Genomic DNA, 16,736 nt, shown 5'->3' with positions numbered 1-16,736 from the left:
GACACAACAACCACTACACGACACTTTTACAGACCCAACAACCTCTACACAGTCATACACCGAAACACCCAAATACAATTTCACAGAAGTCAATCTAAGTATGAATCTTTCAATTTTTTTTATTGTAACCTTGCAGTAATTTTTTCCATTATATAAACCTTACCTGCTTCAGTCTCTGTTTCCATTGGGTTGTAGTAGGTGGTTTTATCTCCCTCCAATTTACTGTTATCATTTTCTTAGCAATCAGTAAAAGTATCCTTACTGTAATGATGTGACAGGACTCAGTCTTCACACTATACAGTAGCAGGCTATTTATTGACATTCACTCACAGACAGTGTTGGGGAAGTTACTTTGAAAGCGTAGCTTGTAAAGCTACAAGTAGCTCACCATGGCAGTAGCTTGATCAAGCTACATAGCTACCCCTGGAGAAATGTAGCTTGTAAAGCTACAGCTACATGGAAAAAGTAGCTCAGCTACTTTTTATTTTTCAGCGTTAAATTGAGAATGTACATGCGGTGCATATGAAACAAAATATAATAACCTACAAAAAAGTCACATGCCACGATGCCAGCTGAAATATGCCTCTCAACGGTTTTGTTTAAAAAAATTAAAATAAATAAAAGACTTAGAGACTTACACAAATAAAAGAGGATCTGTTGAGGATACTGTGTGTTATACATGGCATTTGATCGTCAATGTTAACACATCTTAACTGTAAAAAAAAGAGACCCTTGTATAATGAGATAACTACACCTACATTATAACTAAACAACTGTTACATGATGACATTTGATCGTCAAAATTTGAAGACCCCTGTTCTAGACAGATTTTCCCCCATTAAAGAAAGGATAAAACAATTAGAGGCATAGCTGTTGGCTTGTCAAGAGCTGACATGCCCTCAAAGCAATCAGAAAAAGGAACAGTCCTTGATTTTTCAAAGGGGGTTCTAGTACAAGAATTAACACAGCAACCAATGGTCAAAATGAATATATTTATTTAATGTTATTGCCCAAAATTGTAGCTTGTAACTTGAGTAGCTAAGCTACCAAAAATGACCCAAAAAGTAGCTGAGCTACTTGACGAGGTACACCAATATGAATGTAGCTAAGCTACCACAAGCTACAGCAAAATGTAGCTAAGCTACGTAGCTCAGCTACATGTAGCTTAATACTCCCCAACACTGCTCACAGAACATAACCGGCTTTAGTTGCCGCGCTCAACATACAAACTGTGTACATCCTGGCTCTCTGACTTGTCTAACGGACCCCGTAGTTGCCCGCTCTGCCTGACTGAAAACCCCATTCACATTATAACATTCCCTGAGTCCCCCCACAGTCCACAACAAACTTTTATTTTATTTTTCCCTATTCTTTTCTGAGCTACAACAAGGTAGGGGGTGGACTACCCCTCCTTGAGACACCCAGGGGGGTGTTATTCTGCCCCTGCACCAACGTAGTCTTTTAGATAAGTGGGTGTCTTCCTAACTCTCACTGGGTAACGTGTGTCTCTGTTTGTGCTCAGTTCAGTGGCTCCTGTTATTGGTACTGCTGCCTTGGCTCTTGTGCAGCATTCTCTTGCTCCAGATGTGCTGGTTCTTGTGGTGCTGAGTCCACAGGAAAGTCATCCTCTTGTTGACTGGATTCGGTTGGTTGATGATCATAACATGGACGAATCTGATCCTGATGCCTTCTCACAAGCTTCAATGCCATCCTGTGTTTGCACTCTCCACGATACTGGACCTGTCTGCTTGACCAGCACTGCAGGGATCCACTTCTGCCCCTGAGTAGCCTCTAACATAAACAGAATCAGATTTGTTGAACGTTCGGTCATGGGCATGTTGAGATCATGATGTGCTTTTTGTTTAGCCTGATTCAGTCCAACGTTGTCAGCTAATGAAGGACCAGGACGCACCTGATCCAGCTGAATTCTGAGCCTCCGGTTCATGAGTAACTCAGCCGGTGTGACTCCAGCTGTGGTGGTCTGAGGGGTTGATCTGTACTTGAATACTAGATTAGGAACCTTGCTATAGTTTTGTCTCCAGACTACCGTCCACCATCTTTTTCAGTCCGTCTTTGATCACCCGCACGGGCCATCTGAAGATGGGCGGTAGGGTGCTGTTGTTACATGCTTTATGCCATTCTGAACTCGGCACTGACCAGACTCGGTCCATTATCGCTGACTAAAACTAGAAATCCACGTGCACTCTCATCCACGGTTGGCTCGGCCACTCCCATGGATGTAAGGGTGCTGCTGGCTGCTGGGGTGGCTCGGTTTGACAGACATGCGTGACATTTTCGCACTGCAGACTCCAAATCTGCATCCAACGTTTGGCCACCAGATGTAGCTATACGGGCCAACGACTTTCATTCTGGAGGCTCCTGGATGAGCCTCATGAAGCTCTTCAGTCATATAGTCTGTCTTCCCTGCGGGGGTATCATCACCCTGCTGCCGCACAGAATGCACCCCTCCTCCTCCACACTCAACTCATGTTGTCGCCTCATGTAAGGCTGCGTGTCTGGGTCCTTATTGGACACTGAGGGCCAGGATCCCTCCATCAGCCACTGATGCACCACCTTGAGACAGGATGTGGTCTCGACGGGTCCAATCCCGGATCTGTTTTTACTTAACGGTAACGGTGTGCCATTAACCCATTATGCTCCATGAGCATCACCACTTCCCCCTCAAACGGTGCGACCAAGGGTGTGATCCGGTCGGCGATGGGAGTCCGCTTAGAGCGTCTGCAATTCCATGTTTTGAGCCCTCTTTATATTCCAAAGTGTATTCATATTCATAAGCAGCCAAAATTAAGGCCCATCTTTGCATCCTGGCCAGTTGTGGGATGCCTTTACCCTCTCCCAACAACAGGCCCAGCAGTGGTGCAGTGTTTTCCAAAAACAGATACTGATGGAATTTCTTCAGACCAAATATTATGGCAATAAAGGGCCTCTTTCTCCAGATGTGCACATAGCCTCGTTCTGCTGGTGACAGTGATCGTGACATGTATCTATCCAATAGGTCTGTCTGTGTGCCGTCTGGCAACCCATGTGACAAAACCGCTCCAACACCATAAGGCCAAGTAGAGAGGCTTTGTCTTATCAAAATGCACTAACAATTGCTCTGACTTGAAGGCATTGTTTTGCAGCCTCAAAGGCCTGCAGGGTCTGACGCTTCCCCCCACCTCCAGGGGGTGCTCTTTCTCAACAGTTCAGAATCAGAATCAGAATATCTTTATTGTCATTGTACAAGACAACGAAATTGATTTGCAATCCAGCTCAGTGCATTTAAAACAAAATACATAATACATAATATTGCACAGTAAGTCCTTTTAGTCCATAAAGTGTCGAGTGTTCAAGTGTCAGTGTTTAGAGTATATGACTGCTATGACTGTTCATGTAGTGGTTCCAGCACAGTGGAGACATTGGGCAAAAAACGGTGATAATAATGAATAATTCAACATTCCTAACCAGGACTTTAACTGTGTCTGATCAACAGGCTTTGTGGCCTTTTCAATGGCTTTGACCTTGTCTGCAACTGGACGAATGCCTTTGTGGTTAATTCTGTAACCCAGATACACCACTTCTGGTGCCATGTACAGTAACTCCAATCACGATACCTTCTCTGGTATAATTCCAAGCAGACATAACTCCAAAAGGAATATTCAACCCTAGAACATTTTTCCAAAACCTTGACATTTTTGGACAGTCCCAAAGAAAATGTGTTTTTGAAAGCAAACTCCACATGCCCCAACATTTTCATTTACCTGCTATAGTGTCAACCCCTTACCCCTGTGTCGGCTCTGTGCTTAGACAGGCATATTTTCCGATACCGATATGACCCGATATGACCAAAGAAGGGCCGATCGGATACTTTTCCGATACCGATACGGTATCGCGACATCTCTAATGCAAATCAAAACAATCATTGCTACTACTAATACTGGTCAATTGTGCTGGACAGTCTGCTATAGAGTGACAAGAGACAAATGAAAATACACGTGATTACTATTTTTATTTATGGAAAAATACATGACATTAATTTCATTTAATTTTCACAACAGACATTTAAAAAAATAATGCTACATACAGCAGATTTGTTACAAGACAGCCAACTAAAACCTGGCTATTGCAGAGTGTATACATACTAGAAGCCTTTTTAGATTTAATTCAACGTTGACTTTAGATCTCTAAGTCAACTAAACATAAGTTAATCAATCCGAGTTATACCCAATTTATTCTTCATCGTATGACTGTCACGTGCCAAAAAAATAGATCTACATGCACACAAAGCGTTGCATACGCAGGGCATTGTCAGCTTGAGGATTATCTATTTTCGGCAGGTGACAGTCACACGATGAAGTATAAATCTTCCCTTTAAAAGTTTAATTTAAAAGGTTTTATTCCTCAACTTAGACCACATGCATGATCTTAACGGGTTAAAAACATAAGGCTTAATTTGCACTGTATTTCTAAAGCATTTGTAGGTGGCACACGGTCACATTAATTTAGTGTAGTTACATAAAGCAAACACCTTTTAAAGGTATGAACAAAGAAATCATTGGTGTCTTTTCATGGTCCTAACATTGTTCACGAACAGCTGAAAAGAAATTAAAGTTGTTCCACAAACCCATTTGTTAAAATTTGGCCATTCCAGTAAAATCGCTGAGATTGCGACTAGAAAAGAAACATACGGTACATACAGTACCAGTGTTCTAAAGTCAAATTCCATTAAACTGATATTTCATGTGCTTATTGAGTTTGTCAGCAAAGCATTTTGTGCTTCATTGGATAAAGTTTTCACCACCTTTCCTGTCACTATATTGACACTGGACAATATCACCTCAAGTGATCGCGCCATACAAGATAAAAGATAAAAACGCTAAGAATCTTGGGAATGGAATTAAAATATTCTTACACTGTAGATTTGCTAAAAGTATAGGCAGCCTCACTTTGTGGCAAGATGCTATGAGACAAATATTCATTATATTATACTTCGGAAAACAAAAATGAGTGAATGAGAAGGTGAGGTAATTACGAGGATAGTGGATGTTGTTACAAAGATGGTGCTAGTCTGCTCAGGTGCTTCTGGAAGGATAGGATTACACTGCATTGATATCGTTTACTGACCGTAAACCCACTGATCGTTTCATTGATCACCCAATTATCTAAAATATGTCAGGTATATTGCTATCACACCACTTGTCCATATACCCTTTTAACATTACGAAGAAAATCTTAAACCAGATTATTTTATGTAAAAATAAAATAAAAAAAATAAAATAATGGAATCAATATTCTGTATTGTCATTTAAGATGTTCTTTCTCCACCGATATCGAATGGGAAATAAGATTCTGTGAACTCACATAAGGATTACTCAACACATGGTCCCATGTCTGTGCAATGTCACGATACGATTCACGTGCTCACAAAGTTCAAGACCGACAAGGAAACTCAACAAGTTGTACAAGTTGTTGACATGACAACAACACACACTACTACTGTGGTGGGGCGGTCAAAAAAAACGAGACCTTTCAAAGACCAAACAATAAATCAGGAAAAAAAAGTTGTCATGAAATGGGAAAAAATAAATAAGCTATGAAACTGGTTGGTTGCACCGGAGGCAAACGATGAGCCTATGGCTCTGAAGTCTCCTTTGCAGGTGAAATGTGCATGGTCAGAATGGTTCACGTATACTGTAATACGCGCGCCGATGTCGACATGTATAACCGCAAGACACCTTCATGAACAGAACGTGGACTGCAGCTCTTTGAAGGCGGCGCGTCTTTGCTTCCTGTCCTCCTCCTGGCGCAGGCGTTCCTCTTTCTCCTGGCGGATTTCAGCCTCAAACTTACTGCCCAGAGAGAGAGCTTGCGCCTGGAAAACACACAAGAGGATTGACAATCAAATTGAAAACGTGTTTAATGCGATTTAAAGACAATAAAATGTTCACTTTGGTCTTCTTCTCGGGGCAAACCAAAATCTAGGATATGGTTTAGGATTTTGGGGACTAGTTTTTGTTCCCTAAATGCTGTCGCCAAGACTAACCAATCGTCTTCCCTGTTTGGTTTGGGGCAATAAAGCTGGTTCCCTAGAAGGCTGCTTTTAGGTTGTCAAAAATTATATTTAATACACACAAAATCATATTGCAAAAATGTAATTTATTTAAATCTACTTTTATCGTCTCATCTTGGTTTCACTGAAACGTTGCAGCTTGTGGCTCGTTTGCAAAGGGGGGGTCGTCCAAGGCAAAAAGGTTGGGATGCACGGCACTAAAGGTCCTTCGTAGTGGCTCAACCACTAACTACATAATTGTGACGTTCGTGTGCTCGAGTCAGTCTGTGTCACATAAGCGCCTCACTCCTTATACTCCTTTCCTGTCTCCATCCACTGTCTATATAACAACAAAACAGAAATGCCTCAACAAAAACACTGAGTGACAAAATTCCCAGTGTGGGCCTCGATCCTCTCCAACGCCTCAATCAATGCCCCGAGTTCTGTGACGTCCCCGATCATTCTGTTCTCCTCCTCGCAGGCAAGAGAGAAATAAGGGAACGAGGCCACAGATTATGCAGGTCAGATCTAAAACAGGCTGAATTATACAGTGATGAGGCGCAACTCGATCTGGGACACAAGTACCAATTCAAACTGGCTTCTCTATATACACTGTATAACCCATTCTGACCTGAGATCAGATTCATACCAGGTTTCCACTGGACACACACTGGGTCTGATTAACCCATTCTGACCTGAGATCAGATTCTAAAAATGTCAGTCGTTCTTCGAATTTTTCAAAAATAGCAGACCTACAAGCTCGTATCGCGCCACTCGGTGGCGCGATATGAGCTTGTAGATCTGCTATTTTTCAATAGCTAAAGCATAACATGATGCTAACACCAAAATGGGTGCCCGGTCAGAATGGGTTAATGTATATGATGGCCAGAAAATGTGTCTCCATATTTCCACAGTCTTTGTGTGATTACTCACACAAAGACAATGATTTATTATTACAAATAAATAAATAAAATCCTCATTATATAGGAAAATATTTGAAAAAAAATAGAAAATATTAAAAAGTTACTACTGTGGAAGGATTATCATATATTAATGTAATTATATTGATCCTATAAACAATTTAATATAGGTATAGTTTTGCACACTCAATTCATAATTAACGTTCCAATTTTGGAGCTCTGGCTCATGTACTATAAGAACCAAAAATAACTTAACCGGCATGATGGGAAGCTGAGGTTTTAGCAGCCATTACATGATTTACAGTACAGTACAGTACAGTGCAGTAGAGGGACCCCCTGGGGACCCCCACACGGCAACTCTGTCATTTCTCAACCGTTTCGGATGCAGGGCGGCTCGCCCGAACCCAGGGCAGGCACCCTGGGCACGTTCCTGTGGGTCCCAGGGACCCCCACTCGGAGTTTCACAACTCAGTTCACACAACATGAGCTTTTGTAAGTAAATAAGGACATTGAGAACACGGGTTCTTCTTTTCCATTTTCTCAAAAAAGTAACAGTTTTTAAGCTTCAAGGAATACGCCTTAAAGGTGAGAAAGCGACCGCTATAGGGCTGAGACACTCTACCGGAATAATGTCAAGAATGGGTAATGATATTCATCATCTCCGTTGACTGCACCTTGGCTTCAAAGAAGTCTTTGGCCCCCATCACTCCCTCCGTAGAGACGTCTATCTCTGACAGTCTGGCCAGGGCCATGAGACCGCTCTCCTCCTGCAACTCTCCAGCAGCAGCCTTTCGGAAAATGAGCAGGAACTATACAGGGGGGATGGATGATGAGTAGAGGGAAGTGAGACAACATCATCAACATCCATAGCATACATTTGCATCACTTCAACATTGTTATGGCACGAATGTTGGACGCTGCAGATTTTTACAAGTTAAAACAATCGGTGATTCACTGATTGCTGCCACTCGCGCACGGCACAAAAGCCCAGAGGTCATGAATCATAAATTGTGTGTGTGTGTGTGTGTGTGTGTGTGTGTGTGTGTGTGTTCCAAAGACTCTCACAAGTTCAGTGAGAAAGCCATTCTTCATATTGCATCTGTAAAACCACCGTAGCAAAATGCTTTAAATGCACTTCAGTTAGACCACACATGAGATTATAAGGGTTGTTTGCAAGTTGTTGTTGTAGTAGCAATTTTGTAGCTCTGTCCTCTCTAAAGAATGGCTTTCTTTGTGACCTTGCTGGTTTTGTGTGAACTGATAGGGTTTCTCATTTAGCCCAGAGGGGAATTGGACAGGTAATGGGATATTCCCTCTTCCAAACAGTCAAATGAGAGAGAGAGAGAGAGAGAGAGAGAGAGAGAGAGAGAGAGAGAGAGAGAGACACTATACATTTACATTTTAGTAGCATTAAAGAGATAGTTCAGATTATTACGTTCGTTTTGTGGATTAATTTACTTTTACTGCGTGGCCCCCAGTGCCCCCCCACAAAACGACCGGAACTACTTAATATTCACTAAAACCAGAGGAGAACTCCCCCCACAGGACTCGGGCAATCAATTAATACAGTTGCAACCACTATATTAATGGCAAGCATTTCATACAACTTAAGTTAAAAAATCAGAACTATCCCTGTCAATGTCATGTTCAACTTCACTATTCACATAGAGTATAACAGTGCTTTGTCAGGTGCTTCAATGAACACAACTGGCCATGTTTAAGGGTGGGAAGCCAGCTGTACAACTTGCACTACTACAGGTTAGGGACTACGATTGACAACGATTAAATTGGGATATAAGTAAAAAAATAAAATACATATATTTAAAAGGAGCTTATAATAGATAAATAAGTTAAGTTGAAGTGGATTTCCACTCAAGAGAGAAAGGTCTCTGTGTGAGAAGTGTAGTGTGAGTAGGGGACGGCTGGACAGACGGACAGACAGACAGACAGACAGACAGACAGACAGACAGACAGACAGACAGACAGACAGACAGACAGACAGACAGACAGACAGACAGACAGACAGACAGACAGACAAGACAGACAGACAGAATAACAGACAGACAGACAGAATAACAGACAGACAGACAGACAGACAGACAGAGCTCCAACAGTTGCCTGGGCCACCTGTTAATATCAGCTGCTTCCTGCCTAACATTTTCCTAACGTTGTCATTCCCTCGGGAAAACACATACTACATACACAGTCTAAAGTATGCGCATGCACGGGCGCACACACACACACACACACACACACACACACACACACACACACAGACAGACAGACAGACAGACAGACAGACAGACAGACAGACAGACAGACAGACAGACAGACAGACAGACAGACAGACAGACAGACAGACACACACACACACACACACACACACACACACACCAAACACACACACACACCTCTCTGTAGCTGAGCTTGCCGTCAAAGTCCTCGTCCACCTCTTTGATCATGTTCTTCAGGCCCAGGTGGGTCTGTGGCGCTCCCAGCTTCTCCATCATCAGCTTCATCTCCATCAGGTCGATGAAGCCGTCTTTACCAGCGTCAAATCTGCCACAGCAAAACAGGAACGGCGCGTTACAGTACATCAAAAACTCAGTGTACAGTACAATACAAACCAGTACAATGGGAGACCTGAATTCTTAATGACAAGCTCCCTGCACTGTACCTTCGTCAGGCAGCCTCTGTAGACATTTTTAAAGCACAGCTCAAGACCCACTTCTACAACATTGCTTTTAATTGATCTTTTATTTTTTGTTATTCATGTCCTCACTGTATTGCATTACTGCTTGTTTATTAATGTCGTTGCCTTGCATTTATATTTTTATTTTTCTCACTTTGAGCTGCATTTCATGCCGTGCTATACAAATAAAGTTTTATTATTATTATTATTATTATTAATGAACTCAGCAGCCATTATTATTAGCGTCCACAATTAACATAACATTCTCTTCCGATGCTGGTCATTGTCTGTAACGCAGACCATTGGTTGAAGAATATTGGACTGGTGAAAAACCATCGGCCTGGTAGATCCCAGTACTTGAAGAAAGTTCTCCAATATAACCTGTAGACCAAAGCTATTTTTTAATGTATTTCTATAATTGATCAAAAAAGGTAACAACAGTGCATGGTTACGGTTTAGCCCGATGCTTGCCTTGTACATATGTACATATTTTATCTAAGTACATTTCTTTGACAACAGATGTCAAACTGATTGACAGAAAGGATCACACACTTCCAGGACGGTTCGAGTGGCAACGTCGAATCACATTTTCTCTCATAAATGTCAAACACAGCCATGCCTATAGGATGGAAACCCATATGGCCTCATTGTGTTTGCATGTGTATAACCATGACGGTAACAAGACTACTCGCCCCGTTTCTGTTTTCCTCCCAGAATTTTCCCCAGTGAGGGGTGGGAGAGGCTGGACAGCAGACGGCTGGACTTTGAATTTCTCTAACTATAAACTTTCATGACAGCAGAACAGCCCAAGTACAAATATAATTTATGAAAAGCTACTACAGTGAAGTCTGTTCACAGAAGTTGTTGTAGGATATGTGGGGATTATCTGACGAGGTACCATTTGAGGGGGCAAAACCTTACATAATACTAAATAATACTAAATTGTTTATAGGTTCAATATAAGTCAAATAATATAGCCTTTCCACAGAAGTATCTTTTTATTTTATTTTTCCAGAAAGAATACAAACAGCCAATAGCATATTACAAAGTTATCCCCCTCACTGGGGAAAATTCCCGGGAGGAAAAACGGGCAAGCACCAGGGGCGAGTAGTCCAGTATTCACCATGACGGATGGTGGGACCTGTCCATCTGCTGTCACTTGTGAGGCAAATGCTCAGTGAAGCCCCCTCTGATAGAGTCAGTATTTATAGAAGTGTTCACACAGCTGTTGAAGTGGAAAGCCAATCTAGGTTTGACTGACAAAGTACATGCACATATATGCGCGCGTGTGCGCCCATGCACATAAGGTTATCAGACATGCCATGCCTTAATCATGGTCCAGACTCCAGGCAGTAATCTGGTCAGAACAGGAACTAGGCTATTGTTTCATTCCTCTTCCAAAAGGCCACGTTTGGAGGCCTTTTGGAGAAAAAAACCCCCCTAATGAATAAGAACTATAAACTCTGAAACAATCAGGCTACATGATAGCATCACATTGCCAACAAACGGTCCGGAACACAAATATCTACTACCAGGCATCAAAACTCCCGAAGGACAACTGGGAGGAATGTTGTCAACATTAATAGCAGTGAAAGTCTTACTTGCATATTGGACAACTGCTGTTTGAACACACAGTGAGACAACTGCTGCTATACGCAACAACTGACATGGGTTGTGTGACCATGTGTAGATGTTGTAGACAAAGCCTTTGGATGTTTCCCAAGCTCATTGAAAGCAAATCAACCAACGATCCTGCAAAAATAAAATATAAAAAAAAAGTTCTAAACTAAACTCAAATAACATCTAAAAATCGTAGATGGTATTAAAATCAAAGTGAAATGTTTTCAGAGTGAAATCTAAGAATAATCTCGTCTTATCAGAGTCCATCGTTGAAAAACATGCACGTAAGCCTTTAATATGGGAGGTTGACAATCGTCTAGTAAACGGAACATTTCGGCATCGACGTTCCCTTCTCGATAAACAACAAATGCTTTCATACCAAACCACCCTTTTCTTTGGGAGGGAGTGGTGCCACTTTCATTGCAACCGTCCAGGCCGAAGCTCATTGTCTCGGCAGCTTCCTCCAGTGTTAATTATAGATGCTGGAGCTCTTTGGCATGATAGGATATATTTTTGGGACTCACTTTCTCTACTGCCATTTCTCTCCCCATTTCCCCCTCACTCTACTCCTGGTTGCCCGGCCGTCACTCCCAATGTCATGCATGCTTTTTACTGTCAATAATTTCTGCAAAGATCGTCTCAGTGTCAGAGGCCAGAGCCAGTGAGTGCAGCTGGTTTATATTCTTTCTGAGTCTTAACGTTGTGGTGGATGTTTTTCACCCAAGATAGAGGGACGAATCAAGGCAACGCCAACAAAAACGCCTTCAGAAGAAAAACGCCTTTAAAAGAAAAACCCAGTGAGTTGAGCAGAGTCCAGGCTTGTTTTGACTGCCCGCTTGAGTATATACACACACACACACACACACACACACACACACACTCAAACCACATCTATATTTAAAGGCAATATTTGACTTTGGTTCATTGTTTGCAGTTGTTTGTATGCATGTTATAGCCTGAAATCTAAAGTAAAGTTGCATGAACGCAAGCAGAGGGAGAGCAAGACATCCGTTTGTCAAAGTCTGGGGTTTCCTCTTTCAAGTGGTAATAATTCTGACTGACATTTTTAGTGAGTCTTATTATTGAGACTCACCACTCACCACCTGTAGGTGGTGACGGTTGCATAGGAGAGGACAAGGCATTTAAAAAATGTAAATGTGAAATATGCACGGGGATGAAGGCAGTGGGTGAGTCACAGGAGAGATTAGATGACATGGTGAGATTTGAGGTGAAGGTAACAAATCCATTAAAATACGTTAAGATGTTTTCAATTCATAATCACATTGTCTAAAAGACATACATTACACTCATTATGTATATATCATGTGCTTTCAGGCCTATATACTCACATAATTTGGAATTAAATATACAGTACAATTGTAACTATAACTTCACTTAGAAGCTCTCGTCATCCGACGCGACTCAGATCAGTGAGACAACTTCTGAGGTCACAGAATAGCTTGTTGTTGTTGGAATTCAGTGCATGCTCTGTAGAAAAGACTCTCCCACTTACCGTGTTTATCTCAGCTTTAACACATTCCAAAGTACCCACTCTTACCAGACGTACTACTGACCCAGTTTATCCCGTGGCACACTAGAAGGACAAGCCCAGTTTCAGTTATGTATGTACGCTGCTAACAATAGCAGATGGATGAACTTTGTTCAACAGCCCCAAACCTGCAGGAGTCTATGTCAAGCCCAGGGGGTCAAGTAACCTGCAGCATAATTGAAGACTGGAGGCATTGACCACCAGTCAAACTTTTGTTGCCAACAGCTATTTTTTTAACAATGCACCTGACCTCTGCATGTGTGTTGCTCACCAAAGATTGGGCATGGATGGTAATAAAGTCAAATGAGGAAACGTTTACAAAGTATGGCCTGTGCATTGTGCAAATAATCTCTTGTGTAGCAAACCACAGTCGTTACCTGTGTTTATAGAGTCAGCATACATACTGCGACAGTAGTGATACCGTATTAAAGTGAATACACCTCCAGACAATACTGTAAGGGAAAAGATTGCATGAACCAGCAGCACATGACGCATTTTGCGGGGCATCGTGGAGCACGTACGTATACACTTATTAACTGCCACAACGACTATTGTTAGAGACAGAGCACATACTTTCATACTTTAACCCATTCTGACCTGAGATCAGATTCACACGAGGTTTCCACTGGACACACACTGGTCTGATGAACCCATTCTGACCTGAGATCAGATTCTAAAAATGTCAGTCGTTCTTCGATTTTTCAAAAATAGCAGACCTACAAGCTCATAGCGCGCCACTCGGTGGCGCGCTATGAGCTTGTAGATCTGCTATTTTTCAATAGCTAAAGCATAACATGATGCCAACACCAAAACGGGTTCCCGTTCAGAATGGGTTAACCAATGGCCTGAGAGATGGAGGAGAGAGAGAGACAAACAGAAAGACAAGACAAAATGTCCTATTTGGGGAAACCTCCATCACACATGCATGATGCATACAGACATGGACAATCACAAAGTCTGGCAGTAAATCAAGGGGCAAAACAATGTAGAGATTGTTTTAGAGAATTTAACTGTAAACCAATATGGGCTCTGTTTATTCTAGAGTGGAACTATGAAAGTACTCTTTCTTCTCTTTTCCCCCAACACTATCTTCCAGTGTTTATCCCTCTTCCTGCATATCAAACGTTGTCCCACTTCCTATACCCCTTTCATGTGGGACCGCGTGTGTGTGAAACCGAGCGGGATATCACAAAAGTCATTCCAACTTTACAGTTCATGCCCAGAGCACGACGAACGAACCTGCACCGTCACCGCATAACGTAGACGACCGGTGCTGGTATTGCAGTCAGTGACTTGCAATATGCTTCACTTCATCACCTCTATACGCACGACTACCTTTTGCCAAGTAGCAAATTTACCTGAACAATGCAGCATACAGTCTAAGTCAGGTTTCTGAAAGGGAAGACAAAGTGAGCCCAGTCTAATGCTCCAAGAAAGTGCATTATATATATATACTATACAGCCTACTCTGTAATAGTATCCACTATCCGGTATGTAATTTCATAACCTTCCCTCATCCGAGAGGTACCCTGGACGGACGCATGCATGCATGTAGGCGCGCACACTGACGCACGCACGCACGCACAATGACGCTATTGTCAGAAAGAGTAGGGGGTGCCACTGGAGGAAACCGGCAAACAGACAAGAGTGGCCCTTATGCTCTGATTGAAAAGGACACCATCACAATGCCTGCCCTGAACAGTCCCCAATGCCCAGGAGAGAGAGAGAGAGAGAGAGAGAGAGAGAGAGAGAGAGAGAGAGAGAGAGAGAGAGAGAGAGAGAAGGAGAGAGAAAGAGGGAGGGGGGGTGGGGGTGGGCAGAGAGACAGAGACAGAGAAAAACATTATTTTGTCAACAACCAGCTGAGGTTGCAGCAGGGGCTGGTGGTGGGCTGTACTGTACAACAAACAGACTGATGTTGCAGGGTGAGAAAGGCACGTTGCATCACAGTGAAAGGATTTACCTGTCTGTCAGAGAGGATTAAGGAGGCTGTTAAGCACTTTCTCTTCCCCCGATACAGCAAGCTACTTAAATAGGCTGCACACACATGACGATGATAAGTATACGTGCAAGACATTATATCTAGAAGCCAAGCACCCGCTGCGCTTGTTTATACCAAGTGGCCAACAGGAGGATAATAAGTCACACAGTGAGTGAATCAATGAATCAAGAACTCATCAGTCAATTTACAATCTTGCAGCTATTAGGGGGTGTTTTACTGGTTTCAATTGGTTTAAACACACACTAGTACTAGGTTAATCTGATCAGGGGCTTCCACCAGTCACGACTCACACATGGAACATGTGGATAGGAGCCTATACAGCCTATAGCCAGGAGCCTATATACTGTAGGCTATAGTACATGTCCTATATAGGATTCCATATCCTTTCCTTGGACCTGTATTCATTCAACCATGTAACCAGCTGTATTCATGCAATTGCCTATGAGCCTATGAGCCATAAGTCAAATAATAATAATAATAATAATCATCATCATCATTATGCATACAGGCCTATGTGGGACAACAAGATGGGGGGGGGGGGGGGGGGGATACATTTCCTATCAGGTCAAACCGTCAAAGTCAAACGTACATAACATAACACAGGCTACACATACCGCTTAAACATCGCCTCCATGTCCTTGATCTGTTTTCGGGAGAACTCCTTGAATTCCGTGTAGGGGTTGAACACCTTGGAGCGCCGGGGAGACGCAGTGCCGTCATTGATGCCCTGTCTCCGGCTGAGCACGGCGCTGAGTTCAGACGGAGGAGGAGAAGAAGAAGACGCAGGATCGCCATCGTCGTTCTTGTTGCTGTTGTTGCTGCTGTGTCCCCGTGGTGTCCGTGGTGCCGGTGGTGTCTCTTCATCATGGTCGGTGCTGTGTCCATCCCGTGGTGGTGCGGGTGGTGTTGGTGGCGGTTCTGGGTCGTTGCCGGTGCCACCGGTGCTGCTGCTGTGTTCTGGATCGGTCGGTTTCACCGCCGGTGGCACTGGTGTCGTCGCTTCTCCTCCTGTCATCTGATCCGACGGCTGATCCGGAGTCACCGCTGCTGGTTCTGCGGCGGCCAACCTGCGCTGTAGTTTTCTGGCGAGCTCCTCGGATGCCATGTTTGACACTAACTGGATTTAAAGGACAGTACTGTTGGGTTGGGTTGTGCAGTAATGTGCAGGTCGGAGGAGACAGAGTGCTGCTGCTGGCTGCTGCTCTGCTGCTGACTGTCCTCTAGCCGCCTGCGCTGAGTGCGCTCAGCTGTCAGATCATCATCAGCTGTGCTGTGTGTGTATCCAGTGTGCGTGCGTGCGTGTGCGCTCGGTACCAAACGTTTTCTAGAGGGCGGGGCTGAGCCTCACGATCAGGGCCAGCTCTCTACTTTTATTTAACCAACACTATGTGGAGAATAGATACGTTTGGGTAAATAATAGTACTAATGGTAGTCGGATTATGCTATTTGTTTATTGTATTAGATGGATAGATGGATAGATAGATAGATAGATAGATAGATAGATAGATAGATAGATAGATAGATAGATAGATAGATAGATAGATAGATAGATAGATAGATAGATAGATAGATAGACACCCCACACCACTAATATTTGTGTCACAGAGAGAGAGAGCGAGAGAGCGAGAGAGAGAGAGAGAGAGAGAGAGAGAGAGAGAGAGAGAGAGAGAGACACACACTAAAGGTTAGGTTTAGGTGTGCTGCCTAGGGTGAGGGTTTGAGACAGGTTAGAATATAACAATGTAGTGTCTTTTATTTCAATTATAGGCCTATAATCAAAATAAAATGCCATGAAAACAGGCCTTTAAAAGAGGAACGGGTAACAGCAACATTTTTCGGCAAATTTATGCATTTTTACTTGCATCCCATTAAACAAACAAAAACAAATTCAAAACCATAATTTA

The 16,736-nt window shown here is 42.9% G+C and overlaps 1 protein-coding gene across 1 annotated transcript; it reads right to left on the bottom strand.

Annotated features, from left to right (window-relative positions):
• Positions 1–3,996: 3,996 nt before the first annotated feature.
• Positions 3,997–16,087, bottom strand: LOC308320860 (EF-hand domain-containing protein D2-like). Its single transcript, XM_080771564.1, has 4 exons — positions 15,447–16,087; positions 9,381–9,528; positions 7,644–7,778; positions 3,997–5,872 (listed from the first exon to the last, which is right to left on the bottom strand). Exons 1-4 carry the CDS (start codon positions 15,935–15,937, stop codon positions 5,738–5,740), a joined length of 909 nt encoding a protein of 302 aa, XP_080627690.1. The 5' UTR covers positions 15,938–16,087; the 3' UTR covers positions 3,997–5,737.
• Between the last annotated feature and the right edge of the window lie 649 nt (positions 16,088–16,736).

Source organism: Protomyctophum bolini, assembly GCF_963924005.1.
Source record: "Protomyctophum bolini genome assembly, chromosome: 9".
Lineage (NCBI taxonomy): Eukaryota > Metazoa > Chordata > Actinopteri > Myctophiformes > Myctophidae > Protomyctophum > Protomyctophum bolini.
Note: the sequence above shows the minus strand (reverse complement) of the source record. Positions and strands in the feature narration are given on the sequence as shown.